General features: G+C 39.7%; 2 protein-coding genes and 5 non-coding genes across 9 annotated transcripts; 1 reads left to right on the forward strand and 6 right to left on the reverse strand.

Moving 5' to 3' along the window:
• Nucleotides 1-38: 38 nt before the first annotated feature.
• On the reverse strand, nucleotides 39-6244 carry RPL4 (ribosomal protein L4). Its single transcript, XM_054836884.1, has 10 exons — nucleotides 5859-6244; nucleotides 4201-4372; nucleotides 3232-3338; nucleotides 2653-2791; nucleotides 1984-2108; nucleotides 1473-1602; nucleotides 892-1048; nucleotides 672-755; nucleotides 319-439; nucleotides 39-234 (listed from the first exon to the last, which is right to left on the reverse strand). Exons 1-10 carry the CDS (start codon nucleotides 5859-5861, stop codon nucleotides 121-123), a joined length of 1152 nt encoding a protein of 383 aa, XP_054692859.1. The 5' UTR covers nucleotides 5862-6244; the 3' UTR covers nucleotides 39-120.
• On the reverse strand, nucleotides 1359-1429 carry LOC129211052 (small nucleolar RNA SNORD18). The gene has a single exon (XR_008578752.1). It is a non-coding gene; the product is annotated as a small nucleolar RNA SNORD18 (small nucleolar RNA).
• On the reverse strand, nucleotides 1678-1745 carry LOC129211054 (small nucleolar RNA SNORD18). The gene has a single exon (XR_008578754.1). It is a non-coding gene; the product is annotated as a small nucleolar RNA SNORD18 (small nucleolar RNA).
• Nucleotides 2857-2956, reverse strand: LOC129211055 (small nucleolar RNA SNORD16). The gene has a single exon (XR_008578755.1). It is a non-coding gene; the product is annotated as a small nucleolar RNA SNORD16 (small nucleolar RNA).
• LOC129211053 (small nucleolar RNA SNORD18) lies at nucleotides 3421-3492 on the reverse strand. The gene has a single exon (XR_008578753.1). It is a non-coding gene; the product is annotated as a small nucleolar RNA SNORD18 (small nucleolar RNA).
• LOC129211049 (small nucleolar RNA SNORD16) lies at nucleotides 4443-4543 on the reverse strand. Its single transcript, XR_008578749.1, has one exon. It is a non-coding gene; the product is annotated as a small nucleolar RNA SNORD16 (small nucleolar RNA).
• Nucleotides 5950-18226, forward strand: ZWILCH (zwilch kinetochore protein). Of its 3 annotated transcripts, none has more exons than XM_054836880.1 (18): nucleotides 5950-6056; nucleotides 6673-6724; nucleotides 8235-8330; nucleotides 8445-8563; nucleotides 9270-9466; nucleotides 9951-10030; nucleotides 10323-10478; nucleotides 10710-10781; nucleotides 11093-11186; nucleotides 12063-12118; nucleotides 13436-13538; nucleotides 14571-14650; nucleotides 14868-15024; nucleotides 16014-16042; nucleotides 16437-16573; nucleotides 16840-16935; nucleotides 17025-17143; nucleotides 17827-18226. In XM_054836880.1, the coding sequence occupies exons 1-18, from the start codon at nucleotides 5950-5952 to the stop codon at nucleotides 17916-17918; spliced, it is 1842 nt and encodes a 613-aa protein (XP_054692855.1). In that variant the 3' UTR covers nucleotides 17919-18226. The 3 variants fall into 3 exon arrangements, with proteins under 3 accessions (XP_054692855.1, XP_054692858.1, XP_054692857.1); XM_054836883.1 differs by lacking the exon at nucleotides 5950-6056 and adding an exon at nucleotides 6116-6134; XM_054836882.1 differs by lacking the exon at nucleotides 5950-6056 and adding an exon at nucleotides 6238-6410.
• Nucleotides 18227-18593: the final 367 nt, after the last annotated feature.

Below are 18593 nucleotides of genomic sequence, written 5' to 3' on the forward strand. Positions count from 1 at the left end.
TGTCGGAAACCCCCCCCATCAGAAACCTCTGACAGCACTTCTCTGTTCCAATACCATTTATTAACTGTAACTCCACAGTACAGTTTTCTGAGCCCACGTGGATGACATACTGCAGGGCGCTTATGCTTCAGCCTTGGCCTTGGCAGGGGTCTTGGCTGCGGTCTCTGCCTTGGGCTCAGCTGGGACCTTGGCTGCGAGCTTGGCCTTGGCCTTCTTCTCTTCCTTGAGTTTGTGCTACAAAAGACAAAAGGCTCATCAGTATGTAATCTGGAGGACTACACCCCACTTCATCTATTACCCGCTCCCATGCTCGCTCACGTTTTGCGCGTGGCGCAGAATGGTGTTGCGTCGCATCGTTTTGGCGTATGGGTTCAACTTGATCATGATTCTCAGGTTCTTCAGAGGATTCTTCTTCAGGACTCTACGGCGAATCTTCTTCCTGCAAAGAACCGACGTGTATCACGATCTCATTTCACAAGTCAAGTTCTGCTCAATTTTCCCAGAAATTGTATTTGGGGAACCCTAATTCCTAGTATTTACACCCGGAAGCTAAAAGGAGCCCAGCCTGATCTGACATCCCAATGCAGAGATTTCTGATGTCACTGCAAAGCCTCGCACTCGGCCACGGCTACAGAGACTGCACTTTGCAGTCATCAGATAAAAATTCTTACTTCGGAGCACGCAGTGCCTTCTGGATTTCCTGGCTTCTCATGATTCTTCCAATGTCCGTATTGGTCATCTTATGCATCGGCAGGCTGCGAAACAAATGGTTGTCGTGTCAGTCGGATGATAAAACCGTGGCCCGTTCAGCAAAAACAGGCTTTAGGAAAAAGGACTGACCAGCACCCGCCGCCCACCTCCCAAGCCCATTTTCACCCTGTTGGTGCTTACTTGTAGTCGCTCTTCAGCGTGGCAGCTTTGCGCCAGGTGCCGTACAGATCATCCAGCTTGCGGAAGGCGCTTTCCGTCCAAATGCAGAAACGCCCAACGTGGCCACCGGGAGCGAGTCGCAGCAGGTTCAGCTTGTTCACATCAAGAAGAGTAATTCCTGTGCAAAAATGGACAGACCGATCCCTTTAATCTGGGATTAAAATCAAGACTAAGATATAAACAGATGAGAAAGTATGCAGAAACAGACATGGGCTTAGTAGCTTTTACACTACAAACTTACAGATGCCTACGTATGAAAATACTTTAAGTTTTTAAAAATCATCAGCCTTTTCCCAGCAAACCAACTTAACGGCCCCATTTTTAATGGCTCCAAACTCAGTTTGTGGTTGGTGACAGCCACAAAGTGTCATAAACATCCTCAACATCACCAAAACGGATTCCTAGAAAGAACGTATTAGCTACTTCAGCAAGTCAGAACTTCCACACAATCATGTGTTTCAGAAACACAGACCAATGAAGTGGAATCTCATCATTCTAGGCACTCTCCCAACAAAGAGTAAGGGTGCCCCAAATTACGTTACCTGGGATATTCCGGAAAGCTCTAATGATACCATTGTCCTCATTGTAGATGATGCAGGGTCCCCTGCGCTGGATGCGACGGCGATTCCTCATTTTACCCTTTCCGGCCCGCATACGCTGGGAGGCATAAACCTATATAAAAAATAAAACTCGTGAATAATATTCAAAATAATCTAAACGCCCCTAGTAAGATGCAACAAAACTGCTTTAGTCAGAACTTCACAATCATCACTGCTTATCTGAAACACGGACCAGTGAGAAGTTCATCATTCTTAAGAGTCAAGAAAAAACCTCCCAAGCCTATTAATGTTAAGCAACACTGAAATGAAGACAAATAAGAGTAAAAGCGACACAGCAAGAAATTTACTTTGCTTAAACTCTTCAGTTTCTTGTAGTCTAAGGGATTTCTAGCGGCATCAAATCAGAGCAGAACTACTTGGAATTCCTACTGCAACAACAGCAGAGTCAAATCACCTGGGCTTTGCTCTTAAGGACATACCTGCAGCAACTCACCTTTTTGATGTCATTCCAAGCTTTAAGCTTCTTAAGAAGGAGAACAGCTTCCTTGGTTTTCTTGTAACTCTCAACTTTGTCCTCAACAACCAGAGGAAGTTCTGGAATCTCCTCGATGCGGTGGCCTAGAGAGGATTTTTCAAGACACTAAGTTACCCACTGATCGTGGCTGAACATGGTTCTCAAGATTATTGCCTTGTGTATTCAGAAATGACACAAAATGATAAACAGTGGAAATTAAATTCATCAATCTAATATTCAGGCATCGTAACTACAGGAGGGAAGTTGGAGCAGAGTCTTGCGGCTCTGCCTCAGACAGCACTTTCTGTACCTGAGTAAATATTAAGCAAATCTTTGGCTGCCATGAACGGAAATCAAACTTAACTGCTATGTAATTCAAACCCCAGTTTCAGTTTCCATAAACCGCGTGGACAAGATTCATGTCAGCAACGCACACAAAGGCACCCCAGCATCCCCCAACTTCTGACACGCTTAACTGCAAAGCACCTTCCCGAGCTGCATGCGAGAGAAACACCCCTCCTACTGAGGAGTGGGCCGACTGCCTCTTGAACTCTTTTAAAGAGAATGTCATTACCCACAATAAACATTTCAAGTGATCACACAGTAACTGATACGGCTCAGGCAAACTCTTCCAGACAGAATTCCCACCTTTAGACATGACCAGCGCTGGAAGAGCAGACGCTGCCAGAGCGGAACAGATGGCGTAACGCTTCTGAGTCGTATTCACTCTACGGTGCCAGCGCCGCCAAGTCTTGGTTGGGGCAAACATGCGGCCTCCACGACACATCTATGCATTGACTGTTAAGAACAACCTTTTTGAAGCTTCTTTTTCTAGTGCAACTCTTTAATCCTTGCTCAGTGTTAATTGTTCGTCAACCATCTGTACCAGTATACTGACAGCAGGCAACTGTCACTGAGCACAGAGTAAGACGCAAATTACGACATCACGGCAAGACTGTATGCATCACAAGACTCAACATATCCACCACTTTCGCAGTGGTGGTGGGAATCAATGAAAGCTTCTGTTCATTAAAGCAAGTCTGAATTTGCATACAGAAGGTTCTAATCACATCACAACTTTCTCAAACTCAGTGGTCCAGATAACTGTAGGTACCTACTACCTCAAGTAGAAGATTCCATTTCATGTTTAGATACTTTAAAAAATATTTTTTCTGCTTGATGAGTTCAGCTTTACACTTGATGCAAGCAGCAGCAATGAAAGGATACATTTCCAAAGGCACCCTGGCCGGAGCGGTGAGTTCCACCACCTCGTACTCGAGGAATACGAGCAACAGCTCTCCCAGTACCCCAAGATTCGGCACTGGTCTGATGACCTGGAACAGAAAGATTTTAATTCAGACAGAGTGACAACACTGCAACTTTCATAACCTTGCCGCTAGGCAGAATTCAGGACCACCAGTCAGAGCTTCCGCTGTCAGCACGTGTTTCAGAAACACGGACCAATGAAGTGGAATCTCATCATTTCAGCAAAACAAGTCCTGATCAGGTAAATTAACTCTTACCATATTAAAGATCAGCTTAGGTCAGAATCACGAGCATTAACATACTGATTTCTAAGCTTGAACCTCAAGTTGGAGGTATGAATTGGCACTGCTGTTCCTATGGGAACAGGGTTACGATGCTTATGTGAAACGTCATCAGAAATATGGGAAAACACATGTTCCTGGCACAAACTTCCTGGGAAGCAGAAGCTACCTGCACCCAGTAGCTTCTGAAGCAACTCTAACAAATGCCTGTTTGCAGAGGTTTCTTCTTGGTAAATGCTCCGGCTAAGTCTCCTGTGGTCAACATGAGCAGGGCTTATAAAGGGTGGGTTTTCATCACTTTTCTGCCTGATAACTGTCAGACATTTTGCGTTCCTCTTGCGAAGGATGTAGATTCCACTCGAGGACCTAGGCACCACAGTGCTTTCAGAAGTATACATTCCAAATAAGACACCAGAGTACTCCAACACTTTTACAACACCTTGCTGTTCTTCAGAATAATAAAAAAAGTTGTGTTTCGTACAATTTAAAATCAGATTGTTAATAACCACAACAGTCACCTTGCCTCCTATATAGAATCCCACTCAACAGTGCTTCCCTTAGTTCTAAATTTGTTTCAATTTTAGCCCACCTATACTGAAAATCCAAGGCTAATCTAAATATTTCTGTCCATTTTGTGGTCTTGCCATACCTGCAAGTTCACTGACAGCATAGGGCTGCCTGTTGTTCTTGCGCAAATTGGTGTGAACGAAGTTCACAACGTCAGGGCGAATGGGAGCCTTGAACACAGCAGGCAAGGTGACATTTTTGCCTGATGCTTCTCCCTTCTCAGAGTAGACGGATATTAACGGTCGAGCGCAAGCCTGAAAAAGGGGAAAAAAAAATCTTAAGCACATGTAAATTCAATTGCTAGCATTCAAATCCATCAAATATTGCTCAGAATGAAGTGGTCTTCAGTTCAACAGTGCCAGCACTCTGACAGCAGGCAACTGTCACTGAACACTGGATAAGACGCAAATTACATCATCATAGCAATAATTTTCACTTAACACAGCGCTCCATGGCACAATCTGCATTCAGAAAACTATACCTGAGGTTTGAAATTCAATAGATTTACAAGTCATCTGAGTAAAATTAATCTAGAATTGAATCCCTGAACCCTTTAGTAACACCTTCTAAGCTACTTCCCATCTACTATTAAAAAAGCCTATCTAAAACCCACCTGTGTTTATTCAGTTTACCAAAGGCTTGTTATTTAGATTATGTTTAACAGTTGAAATGCTGTAACCAACTTCTCTAATTCAATACAAAGACCCACAACGACTACAAGCAAGCAAACTGCGTCAGAAGGAATTTTTTGTGAAGTCTGGGCCCTCTGAACAATCCCTGGTGCCTCAAAATCTGTGAGGTGAAAAGTTCAACTGCTAGTAGCACCAGCTTCCTTTCAAAAAAGGGAATAAAAATGTCAAATAATAGCTTGCCGGTCTGGAGAGCACCATTTAAAAACAAATCTTTCAGCATTAGACTGTATTTGTAATTAAATTAATAGCTCATAGCAATAATACAGGCAAAGTATCTTCCTTCCCTTTCCCATCCACAATTCATTTCAGAGGTATTAAAAACACAACAAAACTCAAAACTAGCCAGCTAACAGCAATGAAAGTACTATGTGTGTACCTAACGCTGGTTACTAGCAAAGCACTCACTCCTGGAGTAATGGCAGAGACACCAGCACAAGCACGGAACAAACTGGATCAGGGTGAAGGAAACAGATCACAACCTGAATTGTATTAGTAAGAAAAGTTGTTCATTTGCAACCTGGCTCCAGACCAAGGCCTTTTAGAGCCTGGTTCAGAACAACAACAACAAAGTTAAAAAAAATATTAAAAACTGGGTGTTACAGAAACTGTCGTTTTAGTTCTACTTGGGTTCAAAAGCTGCCATGTGGCTTTGCTATGCTTTAGAGAAATACGACAGCAAAATGAATAAGCCCTGCCAAAACGCGAGGCGGGCCCCATCTCCCACACTGCCGGAGGAAAGGGTGCCTTCTAGTAGACCAGGCCAAGCTTTCGGCCCCGGCCCCCTTTGCGGCCCGGCCCGGCCCGGCCCCTCTTCAGCCCGCCCGGCCGCCGGCACGGCCTCCCCACACGGGCTCCACGCGGCAGGCCGACGGCTGACGGCTCCAAAATGGCGACCAGCCGGCCGCCCCACGCCTCCTGCCTGCGAGCTGCCCGGGGCACGGCTCTGCCCGCCAGACCTGGCTCCCACCAGCCTCGACCCACTGCCAGTCCCGATCGGCGACCGCCCCGGCCCTCCCGGCCCGTCACGCTGCCGCAGCCCGCTCCTCACCATGGTGGCGGCGGCGGAGCGTCTCGTGCTACCGCCCGTCTCCGCCGCAGCCCCGACCGGAAAAGGAAGGACTCGTTACTCTTTCTTCACTATGAGCGATGTCCTTCCGCACCCTGCCGGCCGCCTTCTGCCACACCGGCCGGCCGGCTCTGACCCCAGCCTCGACCCGAGCCTCCTTCGCGTACGCTACGACCCACGGTACCGAGCCTCCTCCCTCCGGGTGCCTTCGTTGCTCCCGGTCGCCTCTGAAACCGGGGGACTCTTTTTCTGGCGGAGGTATTCAGCGTGACGAGTCATGAAGTCCCACAGAAATTATAAAATTTTTGAGGGATTTTTTTTTTTTTCATGGGGAGGCGTACGGCGAGAATAAATCTGAATAACACCCGCTATTGGGGAGGAAAAAAAAAATTTTTTTGCCTTCATTGGGTACACCGCCCCGGATGTAGTGCCGGGGGGGGGGCGGGCGAGGCGCGCGGTTCGGTTGTGGCGGGCGGCGATGGCAGCGGAGCGGCGGCGGCGGGCGGCAGCTGAGCTGTACGGCTGCCTCCTCCGGTGGGTCACGGCCCTCCGCGGGCGCAGGGAACACTGTATGCCTTGAGGGACCGCTCCGCTGAGGGAGGCGGCTCGGTCGGGGCGGCTGGCTGGGCCGGGGGTGCCGGGTGGGGCCGTAGTTTGCGGGGAGGCTGCTGAGGCTCTGATCGTGGACCGTGTTGGTTTAGTTTATGCAGTTAGACTTACTGTTTAATGAGTAATGCTGCGGGGGGGGGGAGAAAAAAACAACCCCAACTTTATATACCTTGACATTTTCTTTCAGAATATATGAAGAAGGGAGGGAAAGTATCCCTGAACATCCGTATCTCTTTGAGGTAAATATGTATGAAAATACGGCCGTGTAACCTGAGTCTGTATGTTTAAAACATGCAGCCATTGATCAACAGCTGAGATAGGTGCGGGGATATCACGTAAAAATGAAAGTTTACCTCAGCAAAACTTTTTTAGATCTGCCCCTACCTCAGGACAGAGACGACAGCCCGTGTACCAGAGAGCTGCCCTCCCGGGGCCAGCATCAGCCTTCACCTCCCCACTCATTCCTGCCTCCCCCCCTGCATTTTTTTTGCACCTGTTAACCGTTAATTTGTTTAAAAATGATTGTAAGGATCAAGTACATGTGAGAGTGTTACGGGGTGGAGGTCATGCAGAGTGCAGAAGGTGGGTGGCTGCTGGGGGGAGAGGAAAGAAAAGACCTGCTCCAGCAGCCACCCTCCTCGGCAGCTGTGTACCTGCACTCAGTATTTTCAGGTTTCAAGCTTGCAAGTTCTGATGGCAGGCTTTTTATCTAAGTACTTTTACGGGGAATGGGATATCTGTGTGAAAATAGCAATTGCTTCTAATGGCTTTTGGAATATAGGGATGGCTGGAAAATATAATGCTGTTTAGTTGTATTAATCTTGGGGTCTATATGTTTGATAATCATTTGAAAATAAAATCAAGTGGTTATTGAAAAATACAGTAATGTGAAAAACCATCTAGATGTGAAGTACTTCACTGTGTATGCAGAAGCCTAAGTAGGGATTGATATACCTTTGTTCTCAAGAACACTTTTCCTACAGGAAAGATGGGGAGGGACTATTTGTCAGGGAGTGTAGTGATAGGACAAGGGGTAATGGGTTTAAGCTAAAAGAGGGTAGATTTAGATTAGATGTTAGAAAGAAATTCTTTACTGTTAGAGTGGTGAGGCACTGGCGTAGGTTGCCCAGAGAAGCTGTGGATGCCCCTGGATCCCTGGCAGTGTTCAAGGCCAGGTTGGATGGGGCTTTGGGCAACCTGGGCTAGTGGAGGATGTCCCTGCCCATGGCAGGAGGCTTGGAACTAGATGGGCTTTGAGGTCCCTTCCAACCCAAACCATTCTATGATTCTGTAACAGGCTTGAGTTACTTAATGTCTCCATGAGAATGTCATGAGACATTTGGAGAAGTGATCAACTGATATTTAATGTTGCTTTAAGTGAGTATTCTCCATCTGAATGATATCTGGTGACTGCAGTTGCTACTTGACAACAATGATCCCTCATACCTCAGATTATCTGAAGTTTTGTTCATCAAACCAAACTTGAGTTTCTCATAGAATCAGCCTGTTAGAGATTAAATTTTCTGTGTTGGCTACTTGAAAGTTGTTGCATATTGTTTTGATTCCACCTATGGCATGCAGTATCTGTTCTCCTGCAGTAAGAAAGACTTAGATTCATGAATGGTTGCAATAGGGTTGGAAAACGGTTTGTGGAATTAGTTAGTTTTGCAATTTCTGGTATAAATGCTGCATTTCAGCAATTTTTTTATATGTAGTGTATTAAAACCTTTTTTTTTCTTTTTTTTTCAGACTGATGTAGAGATTTGTTTGATTGGTGGTAGTTGCAAAAGTCCCATTGAAAGATTTTGGAATGGAAGCGATATGATATATATTTTGCAGAAAGCAGTAAGTGTGTATGTTAGTTGTTAACCTTTGAAATGTAATCTAGACTTTTGAATTCCCATCAAGTATTTTCACATACCTTGCATTTTTTGACTTACCTGTTTGTTTCTTTTAAAGCGACACAATGAAGAAAGTGACCCAATGGAAGAATCAAAAACAGATGATGCTTTTTATGCCTCTGAGCTTTTACCAAGGGAGAGTTCTGGACCAGTAGCACTTTCTGTCAGAAGAGCAAAGTAAGTGTCAAAGGTCTGCCTCCCCTTTTGATGTAATTTTCTTTTGCAGTTTTGTCTTGTCTCTCTTCCTAATATTCAGAACCTGTATTATTTTTAATCCCCCAAAATTAAATTACTCATTAGTTTAGTGAAGGGATATGACCCTTTTTCATCCTGCAAAATGGCCTTCCCTGACTAAAAGTATTCCTAACACAGTGTAGCTAAAGTCAGGGTACTGGAAAAGCACTTGTGAGCTGTCCCATTAGGTTAATGGGACTGTCTGGGTGTAGGTGAGCAAAGAAAGCTTACTAAGACTTCAATGCTTGTTTTTGTAAGGTTTCTGTTAAAAAAATATAAAAATCTGATTGGGGTCTTTGGCTGTTATTAAATACCAAGGCATGGTGCCAAACTGTGGTGACTAGTTTGCTTAACTAACTTATCCTTTTAACATGCTCAAAATGTAAAATTCAGTTATGATTTCAGAATTAAAATATTATACTATGTAAATTAAAATATGATATTAAATATGTTCTCAGTAATGATATCTTACTTCCTCCTTTGTGACTTCATTGTTCTACCTGTAAAAGGAGGATTATAATGCTTTGCTGTTCTTGTAAACTGATTTGGTGTCTGCTAATGCATGGTGGGTAGGAGTTAAGTTTTATGTAAGGGATAGATTTAGCTATACTTGCTGGCATCTTTATTTTTCCTCTTTTCACATTTCTAGGCAGTTGATTTCATTATATACAATGGTACAAAATCCAAACATGACCCACTTGAAGATAAATGAACTGGTTATGCTTCCTCCCCTCTGGATAAGGTGTGATGGCTCCGATCCTGAACATACTTGTTGGCTTGGAGCTGAGCCTCTCAAAGCTGGAAACAAAATCACAGGCATCAATTTTTATATGGTTACACGTGATGGTAAGGTTATAATGTTACACATAAAAATAAATGAGGAAGGCTTAAAAATGTGGGAATATTGATGTCCTTTGTGTGATGTTGGCTTGGTACTGCTCTATATTCCTCATTTTAAAAAACAAGAGGGGAAAAAAAAGAGAGGAGAGAAAAGAAAAGATGTTTTTAACCCATGCCATGTGGGAGAAATAACTTTTTAATGTACTTAATGCAACAGTAGCTGTGCAGACCTACCTTCACTCAGGTGGAATAACTTAGAAAATTTAAATTGCTACCATTGAACTTCTTAAGCAAGCACCAACTCTGACTAAACATTCATATGTGAGCTCCAGCTCTTATTATCAATAGGTCAAATGCAAGAAGAATGCCTGCTTTCTAAAGGGCAGCACAAGTCGTACTTGAGCAAATGGAGTATTCGAGAATTAATTTTAAGTGCCAAATTTGAATTGTGCCAAATGCTTTTTTAATTCTTACTTTTTTCATTTCCTAGGTCCTACAGCTGACAAAACCTATTTTGCAAACCTGGAAGAGCTCAAAATGGCGCATAAAATGAAACATCATTCATCTATTGTAGGTTTTTATGGTCTGTCATGTTTCCAATCTAAGTTTAAAACCTCTGGTTTCGGATTTATGATACTGGTTTTGGGAAGCTTTACAGATTCTATTTAGAAACTCACTTTAGTATGATTCTATAGTATAATAGCCTCTTCTGAAATAACATTTGAGCTCCTTATGTTGTAATGCATTTGTCAGATATTAGCCCTTCTTTTGTGTGTGTGAAATGCTTTTAAAATTATTTTGCATGCATACAGAACAATCAATGTTGTGGTTTGTTTTGTTTTTAAAAATCTGTTTGTTCTAGGTGATGACAAAAGGATTTGCTCAGTATGAACTTATTAGAGCTGCTGCAATAGAGGACACAATTGTGGAATCTGAAAGCAATATATATGTTGATATTACATGGAATACTGTAGATAAGATTCTGGAAACACCTCCACTAATTTCAGCTGCCACACTGGTAAGTCAAGGAAGAAGCAAACAAACTCAAGCTCTTTCCACGGCTTACATCATGAGTAGTGTAAAGGATAGAAAATAAGTTTGACATCTGTGTTTATTGTTCTTTATATAAGCAACACAAGGTGCTCATAATCTGAATTATAAATTATCCTAATATGCATTTCACTAATGAAAATTTTAGGGCGCTTGATTTCTAAAGTTTGAAACTGACTTAAACTTCCGGAACTTTCAGAATATTACACTGGAGTCTGGGGACCCCAGAAGTCCTGTATATCAGCTGTATAGAGAACTGCAGTTTCTCCTTGTAAGTATAAGTGAGAAATTCCAATTTCAGATTTACATGGAATGGTGATTTTATGTGTTAATAATTTCCTTTATTTAAAACTTCATCAGAAGTTTCAAAGATAGCTTTACGCTTTTAGTTTAGAATAAACTTTGAGTTCAGTTTAGAGGACAACTCATGAACACTAAAGCCAGGAAATTCAAGAAGTTTCTAAATTCATGGTTAGCTGTACAGAGAGATGTATGATTCTTGGAGAAGCTAACTACAATGACACATGCAGAACCTTAAACAAGAACTGATTTGCGTTGTTTTGGTTTTGATGCTGCCTTTAGGCTTTGGCCGAAGGTTTGAAGACAGGCGTGACTGAGTGGCCTGAGCCATTAGAGTCTGAATCAGCTGTTGAACTGGTCCAGGAATTTCTGACTGGTAATTGCTCCTTGTTACACTGGGACAGAGGGATGTCACATTTTGCAGAAATAAAAGGGAATTCCACATACAATTTTTAAAGTATTAAAATTAGAGATGTTAATTTCTATGCTATAACAACTTGCACAAAGTAGTTAAATAGGTTAGTCTGTACATCTCTCATTTTTCTTTGTCCTAATACCTTGTACAAAAGTAATAATTATTTCTTTATAAAATGACACAATTATGTTTAAAAAGCAATTGAGAGAGTTCTGGATGTGTCTTCCAAGTTATCTGATGTGCACGTGAACTTCTAAACATGCTAAGTGTCCCTTTGGTGGTGGAAAACAGTACTTTGACGACATCTTAAAATGAAGCATGCAAAATTACTGATTGCTTCTGAAACTGTCGTGAATAGTATGTGTCTTGTCAGAAGTTTCAGAAATTAGAAAACAAATCTAAAAAAAAAATTAGATGTGGGAATGAACCAAGAGATTTTTCCAGTGCAACTGTAAATTTTTCACAAATGAGTATGTAGATAAAACTTCAAGGAACAGACAAAAACTGACAAATACATGTGGAAGAAAACTAGAGACACTTGTTAGATCATCTGCTACTCCTTCCTACTTCATCACTGAAACTTAACAAGTTAATGCTTAGATAACAACATAGTAAATGTATATGGGGAAAATGTATAGCTTATAAGAAAAAATGTTAAGAAATTACTTTTTTTAGTCTACGTGCTTACCTAGTAAAAACAATTTTAAAATGGATAAATTTTGTCTATTAGCCATCCAGTCAGTGTATTTGTTAATTATGCTGTGCCCAGGGATTTATACAATTGGTTTGATTGTATTTTTTTCCATAGCGGTGAAATTTATGTTTCTCTTCTACTAGATTTAAAGAAGAAGCTGGATGGATATTGTATATCTGGAAACAAGAATGAAACAGAGGTACATGCAATTTCCTACCAATTACCCTGTCATCTTGTTTGCCTTATAACTGTGGTTATTTCAAATTTTGGCTATGTCTTGTATATTATTTGTGTATATATGTAAATACATTAGGCATAAAGATGTAAAGAAAGATCCCTTGCTTTCTGTTTCTGCTATGTAAAAATAATGGAAGACGACCTTACAGGCAAAATTGGGAATTCCATAGCTATCCTCTAATAGAAAGTCCACTGTAATTTTTACCTTCAGAAAACTTCCCTGTTTGGTTTTTTTTTATTCTAAGTGGTCTGCCAGTGTACCAGTGTCTATTATATGTATTTTTTTTATAATTTAGTGATGTGGAGCTATTTTGATTTGCTTCTTTCCCTTCCTTTTTCACTATTGCTTGCAAATTGAACTGTATTATATCAACTGCAATAACACTCCCTTGTCTTAACCATTGTCTGTCATCTCCTAAAGCTATCGGTCTCATGATGTTGTAGTTTCTTTCAGGAACTCTGACCTTTGTGCCATTGCATTTTACCACTAATTTGCTTTTCTTGCCTAATTTAATTATTTGGGGCCAATTTAATAGTATCACTTGGATATCTGTCCCGTTTACCTAGAGGTTTATGATATTCTAAAGCAATGAACTAATTCAAATTCTAAAAATGTCTTCAGTTATTTTAAGATATTTTTTCCCCATTTCAGCCTACAAGGAAAGGTTTGGGTCTTTTTCCATTTGCGAGGGAAGTGCACTTTTTTCATAACCTAAAAATATAATGATTTCTGTATCAGCTAAACCAGAAATATTCAGGATAACAGGAAAAGAGTTCTTTGTTTTGAGAATATATGTATGTATTAATTTTGGCCTCCCAGGGCTCTGCTAGATGTACATACAGTCATTTAAGAATCTCTGAGTTCAGTGTAGTATAGGTTGTATTCTGAGTTAGTGCTTGCTGGATTGTGTTCCTGCCGTTTACCAGCACTCCGTGCATTGTGCCATTATAAGGCAAAAAGGACCATTTTGAGCTAAGCAACTGTTTTTTACTAGACAATCCATTTGCGCTTTACCTGGCTATGATCAAAAGTCTTTCTGATAGTAGGCTTCCCTTCCTGGTCCAAAGCTAGCAATTACCCAGTGTCATAATTGTAGAAAGAATTAGTCTCACTTAAAACTATGCTTCCAAATGACTATGCACTAGTAATTTCTATGCAGTAGTTTTCCCTGGAAAAGTGGAAAAAATTAGTGATGCACCCAGTTTTGATCTCTGGAGAAAATTTGAATTCGTAAGGTCTTTGAATCTTAGGCATCATTTTTTACTTAAACTCTTTCAGAAAATCAAATGTGACACTGCTGCAGTGGACAGTTCAATAAAATCAATCTTCAGTGAGCGAGGAGACCTGGATTTTGCTGAACAATTATGGTGCAAAATGAGAAGTAAGTGTATTGTGTTTTTTTTACCCCATCTGTTTTCCTTTACTACTTCTGTTCTCTGTATCTACTATAATGTATTGCTTTCTCAGTGAAATTAATATAAGTTTTTATGTGAGATTTAAGGACTGATCAGCTCTTCAGAAAATTATGTTATTACCGGGCTTTTTCTAAAAGAGCTATTTTTAGGTATGTTAGATGATACGCTTTCTTACAACATATAAAGGTAGACCGACATCTAGCAGGAGATACTACATTTCATTTGATTGTAAAAGGTACTAAACAATCGGTAGGACTCAGCTCCTCTAAAACTGAAAACTCTATACATTTTTTGTCTTCCTAGATCTGAAGGAAGTTTTAAGTTGATAAAGCTGTGCACAAACTTTATCATTCTTGTAATACCACTCTCAGTCCTTCAGTAAAATACATTTTTATTTATCTATGACTATTTTTCCAGATTACTAATTAACTTTTGTTAAGCTGTTCCAGAGATTATAACAACTCCTTTCTGTTTAAGGTATGGAGTGTGTAACTTTTAAATTCTTTTAATTTCTATTAGTGCAACCACTGTTGTGTTTGAATCGAAACCAGATAGCTAAAATGTACTGATGACTGCGCTGTGTCCTGCTAAAGGGCAGTGTCAGCTACACAATGTGTGGAGGTTTGTTTCTTGCTTAGGAAGCAGTTGGTTGGATAAATAGAGACTAATAGTTCTTATTCTAGATGGATGCTGTTAAGTTAAATTTATAAAATGTGTTGAGTTGCAATGTATGTGGAGAGAGTGTAGCTGAAATGTGTTATATGACAATCTGCTTCTGCCATGTGCTGTTCTCGAACAGTGGTATGCAGCTCCGTGGTCTTTTGATCATTGTTTCTTTAGAGTAGCCCTTTTTAAAGTCATGATAGGACAACTTAACAAAAAGCAGTGTGATCTGTCATTTCAGCTATCATTCTTTAAATGAGGGGAGTCATTCTTGCAAGTATGTGCTGGCCTATTGTTACTGACTTCACAGCAATCTTGCATCTTTTTTTCTTAAGGTGTCAGTTCCTATCAGGAGTTGATAAAGTGTTTCACACTGATCCTAAAATCCTTGGAACACGGTGAGATACAGCCATGGGTATGTATTTGTATTTCACAATAAATTTTACAATTTTGAGTTGTTTGAAGTAGAATATAGTTCTTGTCACTTAACTGCTCCTCATTTCTGTGTTGTGTTGTTTTTAAATTACTTTCACATGTCACAGTTTGCCTCTGTTTCCATGGTATTGTACTTCTAAACAATGTTTATGATGTTTTGTACAGCTACATCACAAGAAAACTTTTCTAATTTTTAGATTCATCAAGGGAGTAGCAGTTTGCTAAGTAAATTGATTCAACAGTCTTATCATGGAAAGATAGAGGTTGTTTCCCTCAGTGGCATCACTCCAATTCAAATGCTCTTGGAGATTGGTTTGGATAAGATGAAGAAGGATTATGTCAGTTTTTTCATAGGTAAGCCTAATATCTGTTAACACAATTAGAAATTCAAGAGAAAAAGTACTCTATGCAGGAAATAATGTTTTTGGTAACCTTGATCTCACTTCTGCTCCCATCTGCTGAAGTGCTGTTTCCAGCCTTCTTCGTAGTTGTATGTGGTTTCAAAATGTAAAAAATGATTTTGTTTCAAAATAACTATTATTTATGTAACTGTGTATTTCTTTTTCAATTTGAAAAAAACCTTTAGGTGGAACTACAAGTAAAATAAACACCAGATTTATATAACTGTGGACTGTTTTGTTTTATCTGTTTGCTGTAGGTGAAAAAATAAGACCCTCATGCTCTTTCTGTCTTTTTCCTTTATGGTCTATATGGGCTAAAAGGAAATCAGGCAAGGGTATTTACATGTAATAGCTGCGTTTGTACAATCTGTAGTATTTAGATATTTTTGATTACTTTAAAATATGTATTATACTGGAAACAAAAGCGGAAAGATTTTTGTGAAGTACATTTTTTTCTTGAAAACATTGTGGCTCTGTTTTCAGTATTACAACTTTTTTTTTTCTTCTGAATCTGTGGGAGGGGTTTGTGGTTTACTTTTTGTGGTTTGTTTGTTGTTACTCACTTCCTTTTCCTTCACTTCTTCATTTCTTGATTTCTTTTTTTCTTTGTCATCCTGTTTTCATTCTTTGTTTCATTTGCTTTTTTATTTTCACTATTTGTAAACCTATATGTCCCAAGGAGGGTGGTTGTCTCAAAGTATGTTGTAGGCTTCTTCATTGTGCAGCCTTGGTGGTAAATAAGATGATGCCTCTACAATGACACTGTACAGGATTTCTCTTGTTTTGAAGGAGCAGTCACGTCAATAAATAACATCATAGTCCTAGTGACTTTGTGCTTTTCTTTGGTAGAATTCCCTGTTTGATTACCTGAATGTTGCTTATATTTCATCTGATAATATGTAGTAAGTCTAACTTATTTTTTCCACCCTGTTCTTTTTACAGGCCAGGAACTTGCAACATTAACCTACTTGGTGAGATGCTTTTTTTGTTTGGTTTTTTACTCTGAAAGAAGTATAAAGTAGAGCACACTTAGCTGATTGTGGGATGCAAGTCATATCATTCCTATGAGCTGAGAAACTGAATTGCAAATCATAAGGATGGACCACTATACTGCAGTAATGTCATTACATTGTTATCTTATTCATATATTATTTCCTAGATATCTGATATGGGTCATTGTCAGGCAGGACGGTGAACCTTTGCTCATACTTTGATAGCATGGAACTTTGTTCTGACTCTGCTGGGCCATTCTTAGTTTTGGCCTCTCAAAAGAAGTGAGAAAATTGTTTTAGTATATTGAGGATGTGTTGTGTGTCTGTAGACATTGAGTGTCTAGTTAAGAGTGGAAGTTGTTTGCTGTTCCAGGATTACTTCATTTCCACATCTGTAGATCTACAAGAACAAGTTCATCGTGTTCAAAAGCTTCACCATATGCTGGAAATAATGGTCAGCTGTACAGTCTTACTTCAGTTTAAACATGAGAACCTCTTCCCTTTGACACAGTAATTATTTCATTTTTACTTGCTTTTAAATGACAATAACAAGTAGATTCTCTTCAACCATTGTAAAGAAACTCTCTTTAAAAAAAAAAAGCAACCCTCCTTAATGTGGATGATTATGAGACTACAGAAGTAGCAGTTGGATATTCCTGTTAAATTTTGCTTTGTGACTAAAATTGGAAACCAAATGAAATCATAAAATCTGTGAGTGTGGTGTTGCACAAGCATTTCTCCAAAGAAAGTTACTAACTAGTTGATTCTTATTGTAGAATTTGCATGAAGTATTATAAGGAAAACCCTCTAAATGTGAAGCATGTGTTTCAACTGCCAATCAGACCAGTGCTCGTCAAGAAGTTCTATCAAAAGTAAGAGAAACTTCAATCTTTGCAGCATTAAAATTCAGATGTGACTGAACACCTGACTGAATTTTGACATTTCTCGATTATTCTATCAGTGATCACCCAGAAATATGGAAGGTTGAAATAAGTAGTGGGCATGGACAGAAGGAGGTTAAAACAACATGGCAAGTTAGTACTAATCCTCCAGTTGAACATATGACATCAAACAGCACAGGTAAGGAATATTTGTGGCGACATGAAATAAAGTACACATTTCAAATTCAGGTTTTTTACTGGGTTCAGTGGAGCTGAACTTTTTCTTATATCTTCAGCAAAAGCAAAACGATGTTTTGCCTTTTATTAAAAGGGTGAGACTATTTCCAGAATGAATTTATAGATTTTCACAAAATGGTGACTTTCTGCCTTCTCACCTTTGCTGAGTTATGTTTTTAGAGTTAAAATGACAGAATAGTTCCAAATATGACATGATTATTAAATATTCTACACAATATCTTGCAACTTATTTCTAAAATTTTTGCCAGTGTATCTGAAAATGGGTTTGAAGAGAGATTTACCTGTTATTGAATGCTGGCCTCTAGTCAGAGAAGCAAGTAGGTGCTAAGGAGACAAGACATGCCTTGCTGCAATCATATGTAGAACAAGTGAAAAAGCATGAGAATGGGGAAGAATTAAGCATATAAATGGTATAGAAATTGTTTGCTGTTTTGGAGTGAGGTTTGAAACAGGGTAATGCTTTGGTAAAGCTTTCCTGTCATTCTCAATTTTTGTCGTGAAATGCTCCTTTTAGTAAAACTGAAGTTTTGAAACCAGTTCTTGAAGCTGCTACAGGAACTAATCGCTACAATATCTCTTTCTAAGAATAGTGGCTGATCACATCTTTTTCTTTTGTCTATGCAGGTCTCTTTTCCGATTCCACAGTTAATGGAAGCAGTGAAGAAAGAATGTATTTTATTACAATGGCTAAGTGCAGTCAGGTGCATTTCGCATAAATGCATGTTACTCTACAGGCAGGCACTTGAAAGGTACAGTAACGGGGAAAGTTCAGTGCTATCTGTGTCCCAACAGTATATTTAGAAACACTCTGTGATTTGAAGAACAGTGCGTCTTACCAAGTTACTTGCTTTGGTATGCCTGAAGTGTGACATACACAGCCACAATTCATCTGTATGCATCTACTTTGTTTACAAAGGTTGTGCAATTACAAATGTACAGTATAATTATTTTGAAAAAAGTAGTAGGTATTTTTGTCCGTATATTTACAAACATTCAATAAAGTTCTGCGCTTTGGGGTTTTAAATTTTATTCATTAAGAATGCAATCAGACATTGGTCAAAGTGTGAATTATCTTAACCCAACAAACCAAGCAATATTGTCATGTTTTCCTGATGTCGAGTGATATTTCATCATCCAGATGTATTTGGAAAGCTGTTCATCCAGGGCATTCTGACCTTCTGACAGTTTGATTTTCGTTGTCCCTGTGTTTATATTTTGAAGTATTCTTGGATATACTTCTCTCTCCTCTTCAGATTAATTTTCTTCCCTCAGTGCAAAGTGAATTATTTTAACAGTGTTGTGTTGTATACTTTTGCATAATTTTCTGAAAAAAATGTTTAGTATAATTGGCTAGGCATAATCATTTAAATACGCTGGAAACTTGTTTGTTG

This window comes from Grus americana, chromosome 10, assembly GCF_028858705.1.
Source record: "Grus americana isolate bGruAme1 chromosome 10, bGruAme1.mat, whole genome shotgun sequence".
NCBI classification, from domain to species: domain Eukaryota; kingdom Metazoa; phylum Chordata; class Aves; order Gruiformes; family Gruidae; genus Grus; species Grus americana.